The sequence below is a fragment of the Hyperoodon ampullatus genome, assembly GCF_949752795.1.
Source record: "Hyperoodon ampullatus genome assembly, chromosome: 19".
NCBI classification, from domain to species: Eukaryota; Metazoa; Chordata; class Mammalia; order Artiodactyla; family Ziphiidae; genus Hyperoodon; species Hyperoodon ampullatus.
The window spans coordinates 2,481,750-2,503,048 of NC_136932.1; the positions used below are offsets into that span (position 1 = coordinate 2,481,750).

The following is a 21,299-nucleotide window of genomic DNA, read 5'->3' on the forward strand; positions in this document are numbered from 1 at the left end:
GGCATAAATAGTAAGCAGTTCCTATCAATAACAATACCAGTCTCTCACATAGCAAACCCTAAATTAGGTTATCTCCATGGTCTTCAATCATGGAGTCCAGTCCTCCCTCACCCACCTGCCCTCCCTCCCCTCCCCCTCCCCTCCCCCCCTCCCCCAATCCTTCCCCACCCAGTCTAGTGGGAGCCTAGTGGGCTGGAGTCTAGAGGGCTTAATTAGCAGTGGCAGTTCTGGGCCACTACGTACTCCAGAGTTGGGAACACAAAAAAGCAGTTATCACCAAACTGGGGAGAAGAGTGTTATGACAGAAATCACAGGAAGTCTGGGTTATAGATTCTCAGCATGTGGAAATCCTGGGAAATAAAGACGGAAGGGGAAGGGAAAAGAGACACCCTAAAAGGCCTTAGAGCCCCAATTACGTTGTGACTATGGAAATAAGAAAACAATAGGTTTCCCCGCCTGACAGACTAATCTCCACCCCCGACCCTTCCCCATCCCTGCTCCATGGCAGAAATTCCCTTTAAGACAAAACTTTTCATTCCATAACTAGGGAAAGAAAAATGGCTTAAAACGGCAAAATACCTAGTGAGCACATCTGTCAACAATAAAATCAGATTCAAGTGTTTATTCCTATTTTCACAGGAATAAGACCGTTCAGAAACCAGAAGACACTAAGCAACTCAAGGGAGAGGCTGACCTAAGGACCCATTCTGTTAATTTCGTAATTTGTCTTTCTTAAGCAAGTGTTCATTTAACACACATTTATGGGGCATTAACTGCCCATGCTAGCTGCTAGGGACACAAAAGGTGAGTCAAGTCCCATTTCTGTCTAATGAAGGTCTATCTAATGAAGTCCATTTATTTTCATCTAGTTGAGACGCAGAAAAACTGTGGGCAGAGGTAATTCACATCCCAAGGGAGAAACAGATAAGAGCAGGCAGCAAGAAAAAAGACAGGGAGATGAGTATGACAGGATGTGGTTAAGGGCCACCCAGGCTTGCCACAGGCTGTATATCCCGACTCTGAAATGTGGCTTTCAATTTCCTGTGCCTTCGTCCCGTTTCTGTGGACCACTTAGAGGTGCTTAGATAGATGTCTAAATCTAGAGATCCCATAGCTTATCACCACCACGGTCATGGACCCCCAAACAACTTACCATGTGTCGGCGGAGTATTGTTTGGCTCTTCATGTATTTTAAACAGAATTCACACATGTAAAGACGTCCCAGTCGTGCATATTCCTCAGGATAGGGAGAATGGTACCACGTATCAAGCTCATAGCGACCAAAAGCAATTGTTTTAATCATGTTGCTCCCCTCTGTGATTTGGCCTTGCAGCCTTAACTTCTCCTATTGTCGACAAGAAATTAAGTCAAAGGAGGATTAGAATTGATCATTTCTGTTGTTGTTAAGCTGTGTGCATGCCACCATGCTAGGCTATGAGAAAAAAAAAAAAATCAGATTTGGCTTCTATCTCATGAGAAACTTGCACTGAAGAGAACTACAGGAGCATAGATAACCAGAACCAGGAAGCTTACAGAAAATGCACTTACTATCTGCACTGCCCAGAGCACAGATCTCAATAGTGGCTTTTCTCTGCTCCCTACCACACTTTGGGCCTCATCTCCTGAACATCAGAACAAGTCCTTGGTAAAATTTTATTTTTACCAGCCAGAACCAAACTGAATTATAAAAGGCAATCTATCACAAATACTCCCTACACCTTTACGAAACATTCTAAAACGGAACAAAAGATTCTTTAGAATGTGCTTTACATATCTGCAGCTTTTATAAAGCTGCGAGGATCTGCATGACATACACCCATGGCAGCCATCCTCTCAACTGAGGTCCTTTAAAAAATATTTTTGAAAGAGGGATGATGCTTTAATTCTGGAATCTAAAGCTAGAAAGTAGAAGGTATTTTTGGATGGCTGTCCCCACTCAGCGGCTATGAGTTGGCTACAGAAATAATTTTGAATAACCAGGTAAAGAGTTGTGAAAAGCTGGCCTAGGAAATCCTCTGTTCCAGGGTAGGATAGAGAAAACCAGCAGCAGCAACCCAGCCTAGCCAAGGGCAGTTATCAAACCCTGCCTCCCACAAAACTTTCAACAAGTCTATTCAAGAATTTTTAAATAAAGTATTCAATATAATTTTTTTAAAGAGGAAGATGAAATTCACTTTACAAGCTAAATTTCCTTGAAGACATTCAGTTCCTTAAATCCGAGGTAAACTCAATCACAATTCTTTTTTTTGGCCGCACCGTGCATCATGCGGGATCTTAGTTCCCAGACCAGGGATCAAATCCATGCCCCCTGCAGTGGAAGCACAGAGTCTTAACCACTGGACCACCAGGGAAGACCCCTCAATCACAATTTTCTTAAAGCGAAATTGTTGAAAATTCTGCCTAGGGATTCAAAACTAAATGGTAACTATAAATAAAAATCAGAAGAGGAAACCATCTTGATACATGAAACCAGGCTGTGTCAAAGAACAATTCTAAAATATCTGACAACAACTGTGTCCATTATTCCTCTTCACCGTTCTTTTTATTCTTTTATAGCTGTAATGAAGGGCTGAGGCAACCCTGCAAAGGGGAGTTCCTGTTTCGGTTAAGAGGACAACAGAGAGGGGTTATCTCCCAGTCTAGAGGTTCTCGGAATTGCAAATGACCCACCTGGCACAAAGGGATACCTGTTGTTTTACCCAGCTAACCACCTCCACAAAACAGGTCCTTCCAGGAGTTGAGGTGGGGAGGAAAAACTTTAAGGGACAAGGGAAGGGAGGAGGGGTGTTTAATTTTAAATATGAATGGGAAGGAAGAAAGTCTCAAATTAGGATGGCTGGGGGAAGGGGAAAGAGTCAACCAGCAAGGTATATCTAATCCCCATCAAACTGACTGCTAATCATTTTTCTTGGTAGTTCCAAGTGCCCCTCACAAGTGGTCCTCAGCTTGGACGTTTTACTACTCACCAGATCCTCTGAAGCCCGGGCTTGTGCTCTTCGGAAAAGATCCAAGTCATACTCGCTAGTCAGGTTTTCCAAAAGAGGTTCCCGAGTGTTCCCATAGGTCTGCCTGTGTTCCTAGGAAAATAACCAGAGCGTGATACTCTCTGCTTCTAAGAACTTAATCTATTGCATTTCAATGGATGCCAACCAGAGGGCCAAGAACAACCATAAGCTATTTATTTAGTGCCTGCTATTTGCTAGGCATTATACTAGGCACTAGGGATTGAGTACAAAATAAACTATTTATCAGACAGGTTAATTCCAGACAGGTTAAATCCACTACCCACCCTAGTGAACCTGGAAAGGAAATGCTCTTATAATCCTCCAAAAGCGAGTTTCATTCTTTGGAACTCTATGCTTCCATTCCTTTCTCTGAAAATGTGCGTGACAATACAAAGAAACAAAATATAACAAACCCAAAGGCACTACCAATTCCTAGAATCCTGAGATCTGGAAGGAACCTTGGTGGATACTCCCCATTTAAAAACAAAACCAAATAAAAACTAGAATCTCTAAGCCTTCGAGTCTAAGCTTTTAGACTGAATAAAATCTGCAGGTAGGAAGGGGCAGTTGGACTGAGCAGTCTTCTGTAAACTCTTTCACTTGAACTGCTGCAGCACCCACCACTACACGATCCACCGAAGGTACCGTCATGTTCCTACTTTAGAAGTCCAGCCCAAGTGCACTGGGAAAAAGGCTGGCCTCTGAGAAGTGTTGTATTCAATATTAAGCAAGAACAAGGGACACAACAGACATAGAAAATTAGAATCACAGAAATAATCCAGTTTTAAATAAGTAACAAATCTTACCATGGCAGTCACTACACAAGTATCCTTTCACAAGAAAGAAATTCCACAGGGGAAACTTCGCTTTTAACCCTTGATTCTAGCCCATCCCACTCCGTCCTAGACTCCACCTCCCACCCAGAGAACAGAAGATAATGGTTGTTAAGAGGAGGAGACGGCTCATCCCAGGAAGCACTCAGCAGACTTTGCTCATATATTATCATATGAAGAAACCACTCACCAGCATCTTCACCCCTATTAAAATTTCTTCTGCTTAATCTGGGCCCATCTGATGGGTATCTTTTTAAATTTGGGCTGTTATCTAATACTTGGGTTTTAAGTATAAGTTATTTCTTCTAGTTTCATGAATTTTTTTAAAAAGCTTTAAAAAATCCTACCCAGCATTTTTACCAGGAAGGTTCAGTCCAAATAACCTAGCCCAAACTAGTGGAAAGCAAATGTAAGGTAAATTTCGGGAGCTTTTACTTCAGACACTCTCTCTACCTGTATGATTCTGGGAAAATTACCCCTCTAAATCTCAGTTTCCCATCTATAAAACAGGTCAAATACCATCCATCTTTGTAACAAAGATTATGGGAGCAACATAACCACAGTGCCTACCTAGCACACAAGCACTCAATAAATGGTATTATCGTATTATTACACCTCTACCCAACGTGTAGATAAAAACACTGAACAAGACAGAGGGGAAGCATACAACTTCCCCCCCACAGCCCATTTCTAGAGCCTTCCCTCTCTACAAACCCAGCACAGTCTGGAGCAGGTGTTGAGCTACAAACTCACCCCACAGCCTCCACACATCTCAAACTGGACCATCTCCATTTACCCGTAAGGGTATCATTTTTAAGACAGTGATGACTACCACACTGTCTTAAAAATGATACCCTTACGGGTAAATGGAGATGGTAGGAAATGGTAGTAAATTTGCTACCACAAAAGCAAATACATAGTTGGGCATGTTTCCGTCTTAATGAAGCCATGCTAAGTATTCACAAACCATACTTTTAATAATCTATTCTAATGACTAAATAAACAAAGAGTCCAACTCCATGAAAAAATAAAGATACACATCAGAAGAAGATGCCAAAACGTTAACAGTGGTTTATAGCTGGGAGGGTGATTTTTTTTTTAATTTTTCTTTTCTATAGTTGGTATTTTCAAAGTAAATGCTATGAAGAGATTTATAATAAATCTTTACTTAAAAATTAACATTTTGTGCAAAAAATTTTTGGAAGAATTTTTAATCAAACGGGGAAATCAGCTTAAGATAGGTAAATGAAAACACAGAATTAAAAGCTGTACTTATAGTAATATCCAAACTATGTAAATAAGGCATTGTAAAAAGCTAGAAAGTTTTATCCCAAAATGCTAGCTGTGGTTATTTTTAGGTAGTAGGATTAGTGTTTATTTTGGAATACTTGCCTTAATTGTTCTATATGTTTTATTACAAACGTGCACTACTTTTAAAACTAGAAAAATAAATTAAAATACTACAAAAAGACCTATTATACAATGTATCACCCAATTAATACCTTTTATCATGTAGGTATTTTATTCTTCCATTAAAGGAAATGCACTACTGCTTAGCTTGAATACTCTTCCTTACACAGACATCTCCAACATCATGATATTTGTTCGAGCGGGTAAATTTAACCCTTTAAAAAGTGAGGTTTACAAACTAAAGGATTCCACTTTTTTTCATCTAAATTCTAACAGTATTTTGTTTTTCGAGGACTCCCAGTTCCACTCTTATTGGGGAATTATATATGGTGAACTCTAACTGCCAGAGAAGAGTCCTGTTACTTACAGAGCATACCAAATGGCAAATGTGAAAAGCAGAATCTTAGTAACCAAAAGGAATCAAATGTTATAGCAAGAGTTCATGGTAATTAAATATTTAACTTTTTCTCACCATATATTTCTCTTTCTGTTCTTTGCTCAGCCCAGAATTTCTTTTCTTCCTGAGTTCAGCAACCTTTTCCTTATATCGCAACTGCCTCTCTGTTGGTGCCTAAAAAAAAGGAGAAAGTTGAGAAGTTAGCTAGAAAACTCATTATGTAATTAAGTTTCTAAATGAAAGTAACATACACCAAAGAAGGGGGCGGGGGCGGGGGTGGGACGCCAGATGCATTACAGGCACCCTGTGGATACTGCGGTAATTTTAAAACTCCAAATGGGGTTCCCTCATCACCTAGAACACTATCCTGTCAGTTAATACGAGCTCAGGAAATGTATAATACTTTAAAATTAATCCAAACAGCATATAAACTAAGGATGGAAGCAACGGGAATAAAAGATTATTTCAATTCAATAGGCATTTACTGAATGCTTACGGTTTTCCAAGTACTGATACGAAAATGAATAAAAATTTAAAAACTGATTTAGAACCCAAGATAGACAATGAAGACAAGTGTAGAGTGCTTTTACCTGCCAAGCACTGGGAACAGGTACTTTACATGCATAATTTAGCTGACTACACTGCCAGGTAGGTATTATTCAAGGAAATAAAGTTTAGGGAGGTTAGCTGACCTGCCCAAGACCACACAGCTAAAGTAACAGAATCGCCGTATTCAAATCCAGATCTGTTTGTCTCCAAAGTCAAACTTCTCCCTCATCACCGTGCCTCCTCTGCTATCCACTTATAATCTAACCACAGAAACAGACATCCATATGATGAGCTATGTGTATATAATATGTGCCAAAGGCTAAACTAACAATCTGAGAACACTGCAAATAGGAATACATGAGGAAGAAATTCATTAATGGTAGAAGATTTGGGAAGAATTCCTACAACAGCTAAGAATTGCACAAGGCCTTGAAGGAGAAACACAATCTCTTCTTGGTATAAGTATAGAGTTCTAGAGAGAAAAATAGCAAGAGAAAGACCAAAGGCATTCATGGGGGAACAAGGAATTAAATGTAATCAATGGGCATGAATGTTCACAGAGGCAGAAAGATTAGAGCGAAGCACCACCTTGGAATCCAACAGAAAAGAGAAGTAGAAGAAAAGTGACATAAACAACAAGCGTCAAATGCTAAGGAAGTTACTGGTGACATTGGAAACATACCACCAGAGCAGAGGGGCCTGAAAGTAAATTATAATGGGTTAGAAAGTGGATGCAAATAAGGAAATAGAGCAGCAAGTATAATCTTTCAAATAATCAAGATTACCTATTAATACTAATATTATTATTACCATTATTATTATTATTCTAGGTAGCACGATTCCTTCTTTTATGAGGTAGAAGTTTTTTTTCTTGAAAATTCACTATTTGGAAAAAGTACGATTCTAAATTTATGACCGAAGACCAGTTATCCAGACACAGCATAGAAAACGAGGCATGGATACACCTAAAGACCATTACAGGGCAGAGGAGATCCAAGACTTGGCTCTCAAACTGTAAATGGCCAGAGCTTTAACAAGGCCCGTACCTGGTGCCTGGTTGCATGCCTGTTGTTGTCATCTTGCCTGTGGGACAGCATCCTTTCTTCTATCTGCTTATCCCGGCTCTGTGCTCTCACCTGCAACCATCAACAACGTCAATCAATCCACCTGCCTCTAAGACTATGTTTAAAGTGCAAGAATACAATAGTAATCCCTTGAATTTACACTGTACTTTTACTTTCAAAGGGTCTTCACATTTAGTATCACAATCTCTATAAGAAACAGATAAGGCAAGCTTCACATTCTGTTTTCTCAGCCATTATCCGAGAATCAGAGAAGTGAAATAATTAGAGCTAGGTGGTGGTAAAGCTAAGATTTTAAGTAAGTCTGATGACTCTGAGCCTCTGTACTCTCTCCATTGTGCAACAGTATGTGTGAGGAAGTACAAGAACAGAGTAAAGAAGTACAAAGAAAAGGTTAGACACTTGGGTTCAAGTCTATAGAGAAACTTAACTCTGTAGTTATGACCTTAGACAAATCACATTAGCTCTCCAAGTCTCAAATTCATCTTCTGGGCAGTGAGGACTCATATCCAACTCCCTATTCTGCATCAACACTAAACCTCAGCATGGTCAAAACAGAGGGACTGACACTCTCCCACAGATCTGCTCCACCCCAAATCGTCCCTGTAGCAATAAACAGCAACACTTTCTAAAGAACCGATCAGGTCAAAAACTTGAACGTCATGCTTGATTGTTCTCTGTCTCTCCCACCTCACAATGAATTCATCAGCAACTCTATCAGGCTGCCCCCCTCCAGAACATATCCTGAGTCCAACCAATTCTGACCATCTCCACTGACAATGACACTAGACCAGGCCACCATCTACTGCCTAAGCCGCAGACACAGCCTATCTACCCTGTGTCAACTCCTGCCCCCTCCAGTCCACTCTCCACATACCAGCAAGCTGTGATTTTTAAACAGTGTTTATGGTATTACACCACGCCTCTGTTAAAGCCCCCCGAACGCCTCCCACGGCCGTCAGAACAAGAGCATACTCCTTTTGCCAAGGTCTACAGGTCCTTCATGATATGGATCCTGCTTCTTCACTTCCCATCACGTTCCAGCCACACTGGCTGACTTTCCACCCTTCAAATGCAACCGTTTATCCCTGTCTCATGGCCTTTGTGTTTGCCCATCCTTCTACTCAGGACCTAGACACAACTAACTGCCTCTTTGCCATCACCCATGACTCAGATAAAATGTCTTTCTCCACAACCCAAGCAAAAGCAGTGCCATACCCTGCCACCCCCAGAACAGTCACTCTCTGTTTAACCTTTTCATTTCTCACAACATTACCACTACATGAAATTCTTAATTGCTTACTAATTTTATATGTTGATTTTGCCTTCCCCCGTGAAAATGTAAACTCACTGAATTCAGTCTTTTGACTGAATAAAAATGGTAATATCACTGATTGCAATCATTTACTGGAAAACTCAGAGTAATTCTGTACATGCAAGTACTTTAAAAACTCTGGGGTTTTTAGTAAATGTGAGGAATTAGCCCAATCTTTCCATTTGGGATTCTAAATGTAATAAAAATATGTATCTTTCAGAAATTCTCCTGATCCTCACAAGCACATGGTCCAGTAGTAAAGATGGATTATGCTGAGCCTGATTCCCCTTGTGAAAAAGAGCACAGAAGAGGAAAGTTCAGGAAATGCGTTCCTTTTTTCAGAATTTTCTTTCCCACACTGAAAATTTTCTTTTCTTTTTTAAAAAATAAATTGCTTAAGGCAACATGTTCATACTGCTATTAGCCAACAATTTAAAAAGTTATACCTTAAGAAGACTTTTATGTAAAACCATCCATAGTATCAGATCGTTATATTTTAAGACAAGTGGGAACGGACAACTCTCAAAAACCAGAGATCACAGTTATTTTCAGAGAAAGAAGCACCTAATGCCTTGTCAGCTTCTGATGCAGATGTTGGAAGAGCTGTTCCTGTTTTGATCTGGTCTCACACTAATGGGAAGATAATGGGAAGACCTACCACTTCTACAGAGAGCAGAAGAAACTGCCTTGCTTATATTAGAGATCTGGGATGAAGGAAGATAAGAGTAAGTATCCACAGCCTCAAAATCTATGTAAGCATTGAAAGTATACTACTTTGCTGAAAGACTAAACACCACACAGAATGAAACTTTCCCTCCTGTGGTCTACTTGTAAATAAGAGAACACATTCCTGAATCAGGGAGAATTAATGTTAGCTGGGGAATCTCAGGAGGAAACTGGCCCAAACAGGAATAAACCTGTTATCCTGGCCTTCATAGCAAAATAACAACCACAAAAACGACAATTAATACTTTGGTCTAACCAAATTGGGTAACCTGTCCAAGTACTACCTGAGCAATGCATTTAATTAGTAACATTTTCAACTCCTGCTTGCCCATAATTAGTTTCTTGGTTCCTCCTTGGTAGCAACAACCCAAACAGAAACATACAAAATAGGATCTGAGGCTTTACTCCTAAATCCATTATTCCAAATCCCAAAGGTTATTTAGAGCTATATTTTTCAAGAATGTAAGACAAGAATTAGCCAAGAGTACGTGTGATTGAGAGTAACAAAAAGAAAAGTATTTCACAGAAACAGACAAAGAAAGAGGAAAAAAATTTTGAAAAACTTTTAAAAAGCAGAATGTCCGCATAGATTTATAAGAAGGGAAACTAATGCATAAATATTGAGATCACGTATTTATGCAAATTATTCCTTAGTGGAAAAGGTCCCTAGCAATCTTTGAAGGTAATTTTCAACAGAAAATATCAAAGCACTTAGAGGATGACGTTCCAAATATTCCATAGATAATCTCATTGTTAATTTCTCTCAAAACACTCATTATGTAGAATAATTCATCTGTTTTTTTTTTTAAAACACAGTTGTTTTTTATAATGTTTCCTCCACTAGAATGTAAGAACATGGGCCTTGCCCATTTTATTCACACTGTATCCCCATTGTTTAGCAAAGTGCCTGGCAAATGGTAAGCACTCAATAAGTATATGTTGAATAAATGACAATATAGTTACCTTGCATTCATCAGCTGAGAGGTTATGATAGAGAGGGCATCCTGATATAGAGAAATGTCTCTCGTGTTTTCCTGTAAGGTGTCCTGTTAAAGGAGGAAAAAACTTAATCTCAAGATGAAAGATTTAAGCTTGTAAAGTCGTATTTTTCTCTAACCTTCCTCTACCTTTTTTTACAGTATCACTTTATCACGTACTTGTCTGATTACAGATTAAATCCATCAAAGGTAAGTGCTGTCAGGGTCATAACTTGCACCCACAATAAATTCTTTTCTTCCACAGGTTGGATCTAGCAATCTTTGAAGACACCTGCATATATTCAGTATAAATTATAGTTCCTTCTTTTCTTATAATTGTTTCTCAAATTCCAAAATGTCACTAAGCCCATAAACTTATTTAAAAGGCACAAAGTTGGGCTTCCCTGGTGGCGCAGTGGTTAAGAATCTGCCTGCCAATGCAGAGGACGTGGGTTCGAGCCCTGGTCCGGGAAGATTCCACATGCCGCAGAGCAACTGAGCCCGTGTGCCACAACTGAGTGTGTGCTCTAGAGCCGGCGAGCCACAACTACTGAAGCCCGCACGCCTAGAGCCTGTGCTCCGCAACAAGAGAAGCCACTGCAATGAGAAGCTCGCATACCACAACGAAGAGTAGCCCCTGCTCACCGCAACTAGAGAAAGCCCGTGCACAGCAACGAAGACCCAATGCAGCCAAAAATAAATAAATAATCGAATTTAAATAAATAAATAAAAATAAAAGGCACAAAGTTACAAGCAAGAATATTTTCTTTTGTTGGAATTTAACTTTCCTATGCTAAATTGATCAAGTCATATGTATAGTACTTTCCTTTCTGTTATGCAGTGTTATCCAATCTGAATTGAACTTTTTTTTTTTTGGCTGTGTTGGGTCTTCGTTGCTGTGCGTGGGCTTTCTCTACTTGTGGTGAGCAGGAGCTACTCTTCATTGCGGTGCACGGGCTTCTCATTGCGGTGGCTTCTCTTGCTGTGGAAAATGGGCTCTAGGCACGCAGGCTTCAGTAGTTGTGGCATGTGGGCTCAGTAGCTGTGGCTCTCAGGCTCTAGAGCGCAGGCTCAGCAGTTGTGGCACCCGGGCTTAGATGCTCCGTGGCATGTGGGATACTCCTGGACCAGGGCTCGAACCTGTGTCCCTTGCATTGGCAGGTGGATTCTTAACCACTGTGCCATCAGGGAAGTCCTTTTCTTAAAAATAAATTTATTTATTTATTTATTTTTGGCTGCGTTGGGTCTTCATTGCTGCGCACGGGCTTTCTATAGTTGTGGCAAGTGGGGGCTATTCTACGTTGCAGTGCATGGGCTTCTCATCGCGGGTGGCTTCTCGTTGCGGGGCACAGGCTCTAGGTGCACGGGCTTCAACAGTTGTGGCACACAGGCTCAGTAGTTGTGACTCGCGGGCTCTAGAGCGCAGGCTCAGTAGATGTGGCGCACGGGCTTAGTTGCTCCGCGGCATGTGGGATCTTCCTGGACCAGGGCTCGAACCTGTGTCCCCTGCACTGGCAGGCGGATTCTTAACCACTGCGCCACCAGGGAAGCCCCTGAACTTCTTTCAAAAATCAAAAGAAACTTATGAAAAATGGAGAAGGAAGTGGCCTTTTCTATCATATAAGGAAACATACCTTGATAATTTTGGACCAGATTAAATATATTCATTCTTTTGGAGGGGTGGCTGGTTTTGTTTAAAGATTTAGCCTTCTTCTATAATCAAACTTTTATATTATTCATTCATTCATTTATTTATAAAATACATAATCAAACGTTTAAACAGGCAGTTTGCACAAGGCCCTCTTAAGAAGGGAAGATGAAGATATTAGGAAAAACAATACAGAAAGCTCATTTTATCTAAAGGGTTATCTCTTCATTTTTCTATTTCTCGTGTGGTTTGTGAAAACACACAGAGAATTGATTATTTCATTTTCATATGTCCCTTCAATCAAAAGGTTTATCAAACACCTAAGATTGAGAGGGATGGTGAGCCAAGGCTAATGAGGTAAAAAGATGAATTAGCTAAATTGTAAATCTACAAAAAACTTCATCTTTCTTGGGGTAAAGGAGACATTTAAAAGGGACTTAAAAATTATACAAGATTTACAGAGTAAGCTTTAAAGGGTGGCCCAGTGGTCAGGGCTCCGTGCTCTCACTGCCAAGGGCCTGGGTTTGATCCCTGGTCGGGGAACTAAGATCCCACAAGCCTTGCAGCGCAGCCAAAAATAAATAAATGAAGGGTAAAAACAGTCCAAGTACTGGGGGAGGGGAGTTAATACATGACATGCAGGCTGCCGTTTCTCCAGGACTGTATTATTTAAAACGTAATCTTAGAGATCCACACATTTATCTTAGACACAAAAAACTACCCTCACTGATCAAACACTATGTACAAAACGTAAAGTATCACTGCTATAGCAAGCTTTTTAGATACTATGCATCTGTAACTTCTGAATAAATTATTCAAGTTTGTTTTATTTTATAATATATTAACTACAACCAATATGTCTATATTAAAAGTTTAAAAATGATAACTGTTCTATTGACCTAGCAATTCCACTGCTATGAATTTATCCAACAGATTTTCTAGAAAGACACCAAAATACATACATACGAGGCTGTCCATTACAGTACTGTTCAAAACAGCTTTAAGAAAAAAATAGTTTAAAAATGAGAAACAATATAAATGTCAATCAATACAGGGCAATTTAAATAATTTCTGAACTTTCAATATAATGGAATTCTCTATATGCTTTAAACAGATGGACCTCTGAGTGCCAGTAAATATCTAAGATGTCAAACCATTGTATATTTTCCTTTTTCTAAATAACAAAAAAAGAAATACATGTACATATACACGTGTGCTATATATGTATAGAAACTTATCAGCATTCATAAAAAACTACCAATAGTAGTTTTATATCTAGGGCATGGTTCTGGGGATATGAGTGAAGGAGAACTTTTACTTAGCACTCAATACCTCCTGTAGGGTTTTAACTTTTCAAAAGGACATCCTACTTTCATACCAAAATTACCAAAAAAAAAAAAATTAACGACATTGTTTTGCCTAAGATGAAGAGTGGAACAGGATCCAGAATAATTTTGGAAGCTCCGGTTCATACTTTTCAAACTTCGCCAATACATTAAAACCAAAAGTCAAGTAAACTTTCCTGTGATGCAACAGATTTGTATTTACCCTCTGGTCTACCACATTAAGGGTGCTGAGTCCAGGACTTAAATAACACAGAATCAGTCCCCCACTCTAACCTCATTCTGGAGACCGTCTCCTCCTCCCCATTCTGTTCTATCTGCTCCAAGCATATTGGCCCCTAAAGTATTCCTCAAAGGGACTTCCTTGGAGGTCCAGTGGTTAAGACTCCGTGCTCCCAGTGCAGAGGGCACGGGTTGATCCCTGGTCAGGGAACTAAGACCCTGCATGCCGCATGGCGCAGCACCCCCCACCCTCCCAGAAAAATACTCCTCAAAGTGGTTAAGCATTCTCCTGCCCCAGACCCTGTGCACTTGCTGTTCCCTCTACCCATAATGCTTATCCCCCAGATACTCAAATGGTTCACTCTCTCACTTATCTCAGGTTTCTGCTCAAATATCAGCGTATCAGAGTGGCTTTCCCAACTCACACATGCTTGTGTGTATGTGCGGTATCCTACCCTTCACAGCATACATCTCCAGTTGATGTATATTACACATCTGTTTTGCCTTCCCCAGTTAGACTATAAGCTACATGAAGGTAGGGAATTTGACATGTTCACAACCCCACTCCCAGAATTTAAAACAGTCAATAAGTATTGAATGACTGATTACACATAGTACATAAAATAAAAGTAACAATCTAAGGATGCATGGATAGCAGCGAGCAGAGATGAGGAAAATTCCTTCTCCTGCTGTGTGGCAACGAGATCCTCTTACCGTCTGAAAGCACATTAGCTATCTCTTGTACTAGTGTTTATATACTGTCTATTCTTAGCTTTTCATTATTTATCTCAAGGAAATTGATTTAGGCCTGAAACAACTACCTTGAGTAACAACTGGTATAGTGCTCAGGGGAACTTTTGCTTTATTTATGCACTTTGATGGCTTGAAATTACCTAAGAAACTGCTGCTAAGACCAGGAAAGGATCCAAATAAATAAAATACTAGGGAAAATGTACTGGTGGTCTGGCAAGCAGCAACTTACTCTATTCTACTTTTTTTCTGAACCTGGTGGCCACATTCAAAGGCTAAATCTTTTTTTTTAATTTATTTATTTTTGGCTGCGATGGGTCTTCATTGCTTCGCGTGGGCTTTCTCTAGATGCAGGGAGCGGGGGCTACTCTTCCTTGTGGTGTGCGGGCTTCTCATTGCGATGGCTTCTCTTGCTGCGGAGCACGGGCTCTATGCATGCAGGCTTCGGCAGTTGCGGCTCGCGGGCTCTAGAGCGCAGGCTCAGTGGCCACGGCTCACGGGCCCAGCCGCTCCGCAGCACGTGGGATCTTCCCAGACCAGGGCTGCAACCCATGTCCCCTGCAATGGCGGGCGGATTCTTAACCACTGCGCCACTAGGGAGTCCCAGAGATGCTTTTATTCAAGCAGGCAATTCAGTTATTCTGAGGAGTGATCACTGAAGAGCCTAAGAAGCTAAGTCGCAATGGAACCCTAAACATTTCTGGGTGATCGTAATTCCAGAGGGAGAGAGAACCACATATCACAGGGTGTCATGAGGCTTGGGCACACTTACCTAGGGAGTTACAGCCTGGTGTAGGACACTTCATATTGAAATTGTAGCTTTCATGGAAGCGGCGGCGCTTGGGGCGATGAGAGAGATCACTGCCTGAGTCCTTCAAGGACATGTCCTTGGCAATGCTCTCATCGTGAGAAACGTTGGGGCTGGAGATGTCTATGTCAGACTCAGAAGAAGGGGCATTTCCAGTTGGCGTTCGAGGTGGAGACTCATCGTGATCAGCTGTATTTTTAGTTTCTAAAGTAAAAGCAATTGGTAGAACTCATGAATGGGGTTTATTTTATTTAGAGGGTTATTATATTCAGAAGAGCTTATGGGCTTTCCAAGATCCTCTTTCTATGATTTAACCAGTAACTTTTAGCCACTTATCTGCCATAAAACTAAATAGAAAATGAAGAGAAACTAATAACATCATTCCTCTTTTGCAACTTTAAATCCTGACTAAAATTCCATTTGGAGTTTACCATTTTACTTATCTGTGTTTCTCCCAAGCCCCAAATCATGGGTAATCAAAACTGGATGGGAATAAATCTTTAAGAAACATTACCACCCCACTCTCCTTCCAGGAGATATACAGGATGGAAGATAAATGAAAATGATTCTTTCTGGATGACACTGAACAGACTTGATGTGAGACTGTGAATGGACCTGACTAACTCTGAATCAGGGGTTGCAAACCAAATGCCTACCAGGCTGAGCAAGGCCAAATCAAGAGCTGATGGTCCCTCTCAAGGGACAACTTCTACTCAGCTCCAGCCAATTATTACTGTGGTGAATGGCCACCTAATGTTCCCAGAGCTTTCCATTTTTTAAAAGAAACTAGTAACTCAGGTTTTTACATGAAATCTTTGTTTTTTCAAATACTGGCAACAAAACTTTTTTTGAAAAGTAAATACAGTTCCAACAAACCAGCTGACCAGACTTCCCTGGTGGTCTAGTGGTTAAGACTCTGCGCTTCCACTGCAGGGGCCGCCAGTTCCATCCCTGGTTGGGGAAGTTACACATGCCGTGGGGTGTTGGCAGGCTAAAAGCCTAAAGCCTTTCATCTAAGGCCTCTGATTTGGGCTGCTGAATCACAACCTCAATACCTTACCATTGCCCATTACTGATGGGTCACTCCTCTTCAGAAACTCAGAGATAAATGGACTGACAAGCATGGCTGTAAGAAAATGTGCTTTAAGCCTTCTTCATCTGTGGGTAAGAGGTACCCAGTCCCTTCTGCCTACTGCAGGTCCAATCAAATACACTCCAGCTACTCTGGACCTCAAGAGTACTAGAGTACCAAACTTGACCTCAGCAAGACACAAAAAAGGAATCAGACACACAGCATTCACCTAGCTGAATTTTGTATTGGGCATCTATCGATCTGCAGTGGCTCCAAGCCTCCCTTAAGAGGAAACCGACTAGAACCTCTCTGTAATGGGTCCAAATCATACCATACTCACTCACCTCTATCTGAAAAGTCAACCACTTGCTCAGTTTCTGAGCCAGATGAACGAGTCTGCCGAAGAGGGTATTTTTTCGGAGTCACTGGGGTAGGCTGCTGCTGACTACGGGTCACTCTTCTGGTAGAATAAGCAGGCTCCTCAGTGCCAAAAGACTGCAAATTTCGAACAGGACTGGAATCTGATCCCGATTTTTAAAAACAATAAAACAATTAAAGAAAAAAGAAGGAAATCTGTTTTATTTCCCAGCGGTATGACTTATTAGCACGTAGGCCCTCCTCTTCATATTTCAAAAACTCCAACAAATCCTCAAAATATCCATTTTATCGAACTAAATATAAGCAAAATAGATCAGGTATAGAGATGCAATACAGCAAGGAATTAATAGTTTAGGTTCTGGAATCAAGACTGAACGTGATTCAATTCCACTTCATCATACTAACTAGCTGTGGCATCTTGGGCAAGTTAATCTCTCCAAGCCTGATCTATAAAAAATGGGGAAAAACTAGGAGCATATTCCTCATACATTTTGTGTGAGAATAAGTGGAATAATTCATGTAAGGCACCTAACATGATCCCTAGGTAGCTAAATCTAGTGCTTTATAAATATTAGCTACGTCCTCTCTTTCTTCCCTTACTCTAACCCACCAGAAAACAGATGCTCTACTACTAAAGGTATATCAATATACGAATATCTCCTTTCCTTAAGGATCTCTTTTTTTTCTTCCCGATTACCCTATCTGATACCCTAAAGCAAAATAATATTAGATTCGTAAAGGGCAAGGCAAGACTACAACTTTTAAAATTCTTTTGGATAGAGGAATCTATTCTGAAGCACCCAGTAGCCTTTTCTCATCTCCGCTCTGATGACACTCAAAAAAGGGATAAAAGAAATTCAGAGCTAAAATTAAAGCATATTTTAATCAACAAAAAATCCTAACATGTATATCTTACAGATTCTTCAAAGAAGAAAACTGAAATTCTCCAGCTCTTGTGTAAAAGTTAGCACACAGCTAGGTTTTCAGTTTGCATACCTCCAGGGGGCTCCATTCACAATGTATTGATAGTCTACATTTTGCTTTAGAGAGGGTCATCTTACATGGACCACACTGCGAACGGTGCCCCATGGAGTTGTGCGACTCAGTGGTTATAAAGTATAACTAGAAAGAGACCCAGAGCTCATGTAATTCCTAGCTATTTTGAATATTTACAACTTTCAGGTGTCCAGGGCATGACCAATTACACTTTCTAAGAAGACTTATGCCCATTCCTTTGCATATACTGTACTCTCTGCCTATAATAACACTTTCCCATCTTTCAACTTGTAAATTCCTACTAGATCCCGTAAGATTTCCATATCTGGGCTTCCACGGTACTCTATGCAAACCTCTCTCAGAGCCCGTTCCACAATGCATTACCATACCAGTTTACATCCCGAACTAAACTGTGAGCTCCTTGAGGGCAGGAAGTATGATTTTTCTATCACGGTATTCCAGTACCTAGCATAGTACCTGAATTATAGTAGCCATTTATCAATATTCCCATTATGGCAAAAGATAAAAACTTAAAAGTTGAGAAATCAAGAGACAACATCTATACTTCAGCTCAAATATTAGATTCAAAAATAAAGTAAGGAACAGTTGCTGAGAATGTTCCCACTTTCTTGCTTGAAAAAAGAGATGTTTTTCTCTCATTTTGCAACATGCTTATACAAAGCACTAACCAAATCAACACTGTTTAAGCGCTCTAAGTATATTATATTTTCCCTCTTAATTTATTATCGCCTGTTGATCATCAGCTTTCTGTATTCATTACAACTTTCTTTCTTACCCAGGGAATCCCAGAGCAGAGCCAGGAGGGTTTAGGGGTACCCTCCAAATCTAAGCCCAGATAGCTAACTGCACTAGAGAACCTTCCGACACCAAGATTCTCTGTTCTTTACTACCAAAGCAAAATTCTGGGTATTTACAATTGACAGTTAGGTCAACTATTTATATTTATTACCTGTACCTGACTATATTACAGAATTAAACGTGGTTTTAAAAGTATTGGGCCTCCTATAATAACAAGTTCAAGAGACTATTTTAAGCCCCTAGGCCTAAACCATTCTAACGAAAGTGAAAAGATAGCATTCTCATTTTACTGATAGGGAAGCTGTAATGTATAAAAAATTAAATGACTCAGGACATACATGTGTCACACACCTATTAAACCAGACATAGTTCCTTTGGGTCTACAAATTGGACAGTACCCCCAACAGAACCATTTTTTAAAACCTGATACTTTGCATTCATTTACTCTGCATTTTACCAGATTCTGTCATCAACATCAAGACATGGGACCAGTTTCCACAGTAACTAGCACCATAATGTGATGTCCCGTCAGCTGTGAGGTGTGGTCAGGAAGAAGGAAGCCGCCCGTTACCTTGGGAACTCTGGCTCAGTCGGGCTGAGGAGCGGGTGACGCGGGCAGATGGCCGGGACGTGCCGTCACTCTCTGAACTGTCTGTGTGCTCGAGATCTGTAGAAAAATCGGAATCTTCGGTTCCATCTGAACTACTGCCTGCATTCCTCTGTAACACCACAGATCCAAACATTAGCACAGAAACATTTACTCTGTGGGTTTGACTTAACACTGGAAAAAAAATGAACTGTGATACTGAAAACACCAAGTTCAGACCTAAGAAAGGATTCCACAGCCAACTTTCCTTTATTTAGAGCATTTAAATGAAACAACCTACAAATAATGCACCCTTATTAAATAAACACAGAAAGAGAATTCTTACTGTATTGTCGTTAATTCTGAAACAAGTCCACCTGGAGGTCACTACCACAAACTGGAAAGTAGTCTACTCAAAACAGCCTGGTTGACATAACCATGTACTTACAGAAAGTCCAGGGTAATGAAAAAATGTTAGTACTAGACCCCATTGAAATTCAGAGTAGCTTTTGTACAGAGTCTCCATGAATAGCTATTACATTTTTTAAAACTACACACTAATTCAAAATGTCATGGTCCACAACTCTGATCCCAAAAGAACTTAAGGAGAAAAAGAGTAACATTCTTCTTTCTTATCTACTTTTGAAGTTTCTCCACATGAATGGCAAAAGGCTTTAAGAAAGGGGGGAGGGAGCGGCTTGCACATGAAGACTCATAGGTATGCAAAAACAAAAGGTTTTTAAAAATCATCTTTTATATTAGTAATTATTTGTCAATTGTTAGCCTCCTGAGGCATGATTAACCATAAAGATAACTTTTATCAACTGAGCATTAACACTAGACCTTTTACTAAACCAGAAAGAGAAATGTATTTGCTAAAAAAATAAAAAACAAAAAAACACCAAAGTTTCAAATTACAAGTCCCCAATTCTTTATTCAAAACCCTTAGGAGCAGCTGTGTTCAGAATTCATAACTTTTTAGATTTTTGGAAAGGGAATAATTTGCGTATATGCTGCAAATAACACCCTTTCTGCAGCAAAATATGTAAACAATCACACTAAATGAGATACACGAAAACTCAGGACAGTTTAGGACAGGTTTTGTCACCAAATAAGTTACTAAAAAATTTACATTTTCAAGAGCTTTTTGTGTTTGGGAATTGAAGAAAGGGGACTGTGGGTCTATTCCAAGGCACCAGTACTATTCCGGCATTTGGTAAGCCTTAACATAAATACTACCTATCAATCAATGTACGTCATTTTAGGAGACATTAAAAAGTGTAAATATTTGAAAGCCTCTGTGAAGAGAAACATTTCTGCAGAAGTGAACAATACCACCCAACCTTCCAAATATTTCAAGTCTAATCTGCCCAGATAATGAGTGGAGTCCCCAGAGAGGGTCACAGAAAATTGATAGGATAAAAGGGGACTCTTAAAGGTCATCTAGTCCAATTACCCAGATATTTGAATTCCTGATCATCTCTGACCATCCCTTCCTGGCTTGACCATAGAACTCAGTTCTTCTCTCTGGCTTTCACCAATCTACTTCCCATCTTATTCCAGAACAGACTTAATTGCTCTCCCACTTCCCTGACATTAAGCTTTGTATATTACTGCCAAGGAGAGAATTTACTAGATCCTTCTACAGTTATTTATATGTCTGTTTTCCCCATCAGACTCTGATTTCCTTAAGCCAGGGATCACGTCTAATTAATTTCTGAATCCCCAGCAACCAGCACGTAGCAAGTAGTCAATAAACATTTGTTGAACTGAATCGGATTTGTTCTGTAGTCCTGGCTCTGCCACTGCCTAATTGAGTAGCTTGGGGCACTCCAATAAGCCTCTGTTTAGATGAGAAAAGAAGGGATGGGAGTGTCCTTAGGTGATCTCATAAGTCCCATCTAATTCTACAAAGTTTCTGATTTTACGAACTGCATTTTCTAGGCGCTGTCCAACTAAGGAAACAGTAATAATTACAGCTTAGGAGCAACAGGCCAGAGTGAGATCCCTTGGGAGTGGGCGCTGGTTCTCCACCACCCAGTCCTCTGCTTTGTTGTGTCCCCCGCGGGGAAAGGAAGGATGCTCCAAAACCCCGCCTCTCCTCCTATGAGCATCTCCAGACGGAAGGGAGGGGGATTCGTGCCACCCAATCGCGGCCCCGCTAAACCGCGCCCCCATAGGACAGATTGCCAAGCCCAGCCAATCAAGAGAAAAGGGATCGTCCTCTACCGCCAGTCGGAGAGCGGTGGGGCCGGGCCCAGACACCGCCCCCACACGCGGGGAGGTGACCGTTGAGCCCAAATGGGCGGTGTCACCAGCCAATCAATATGCTTCTAGACGTTTCAGCGACCAATTAACGAGAAGAACGCCTCCGAGCCAGGCA

The 21,299-nt window shown here is 40.5% G+C and overlaps 1 protein-coding gene across 12 annotated transcripts in view; it reads right to left on the bottom strand.

Annotated features, from left to right (window-relative positions):
- KAT7 (lysine acetyltransferase 7) overlaps positions 1 to 21,299 on the bottom strand; it is a gene marked incomplete at both ends in the record, with an annotated part of 29,917 nt that overhangs the window by 8,391 nt on the left and 227 nt on the right. For 2 of the 12 annotated variants that reach the window (XM_079726115.1, XM_079726119.1), the window contains 8 exons: positions 1,154 to 1,345; positions 2,967 to 3,077; positions 5,721 to 5,819; positions 7,241 to 7,330; positions 10,281 to 10,363; positions 15,030 to 15,269; positions 16,482 to 16,658; positions 18,902 to 19,049. In XM_079726115.1, coding sequence (XP_079582241.1) covers positions 1,154 to 1,345; positions 2,967 to 3,077; positions 5,721 to 5,819; positions 7,241 to 7,330; positions 10,281 to 10,363; positions 15,030 to 15,269; positions 16,482 to 16,658; positions 18,902 to 19,049 — 1,140 coding nt within the window. The remainder of the gene's footprint in view (positions 1 to 1,153; positions 1,346 to 2,966; positions 3,078 to 5,720; positions 5,820 to 7,240; positions 7,331 to 10,280; positions 10,364 to 15,029; positions 15,270 to 16,481; positions 16,659 to 18,901; positions 19,050 to 21,299) is intronic. The other 10 variants (XM_079726123.1, XM_079726121.1, XM_079726120.1 and 7 more) reach the window with 9 other exon arrangements.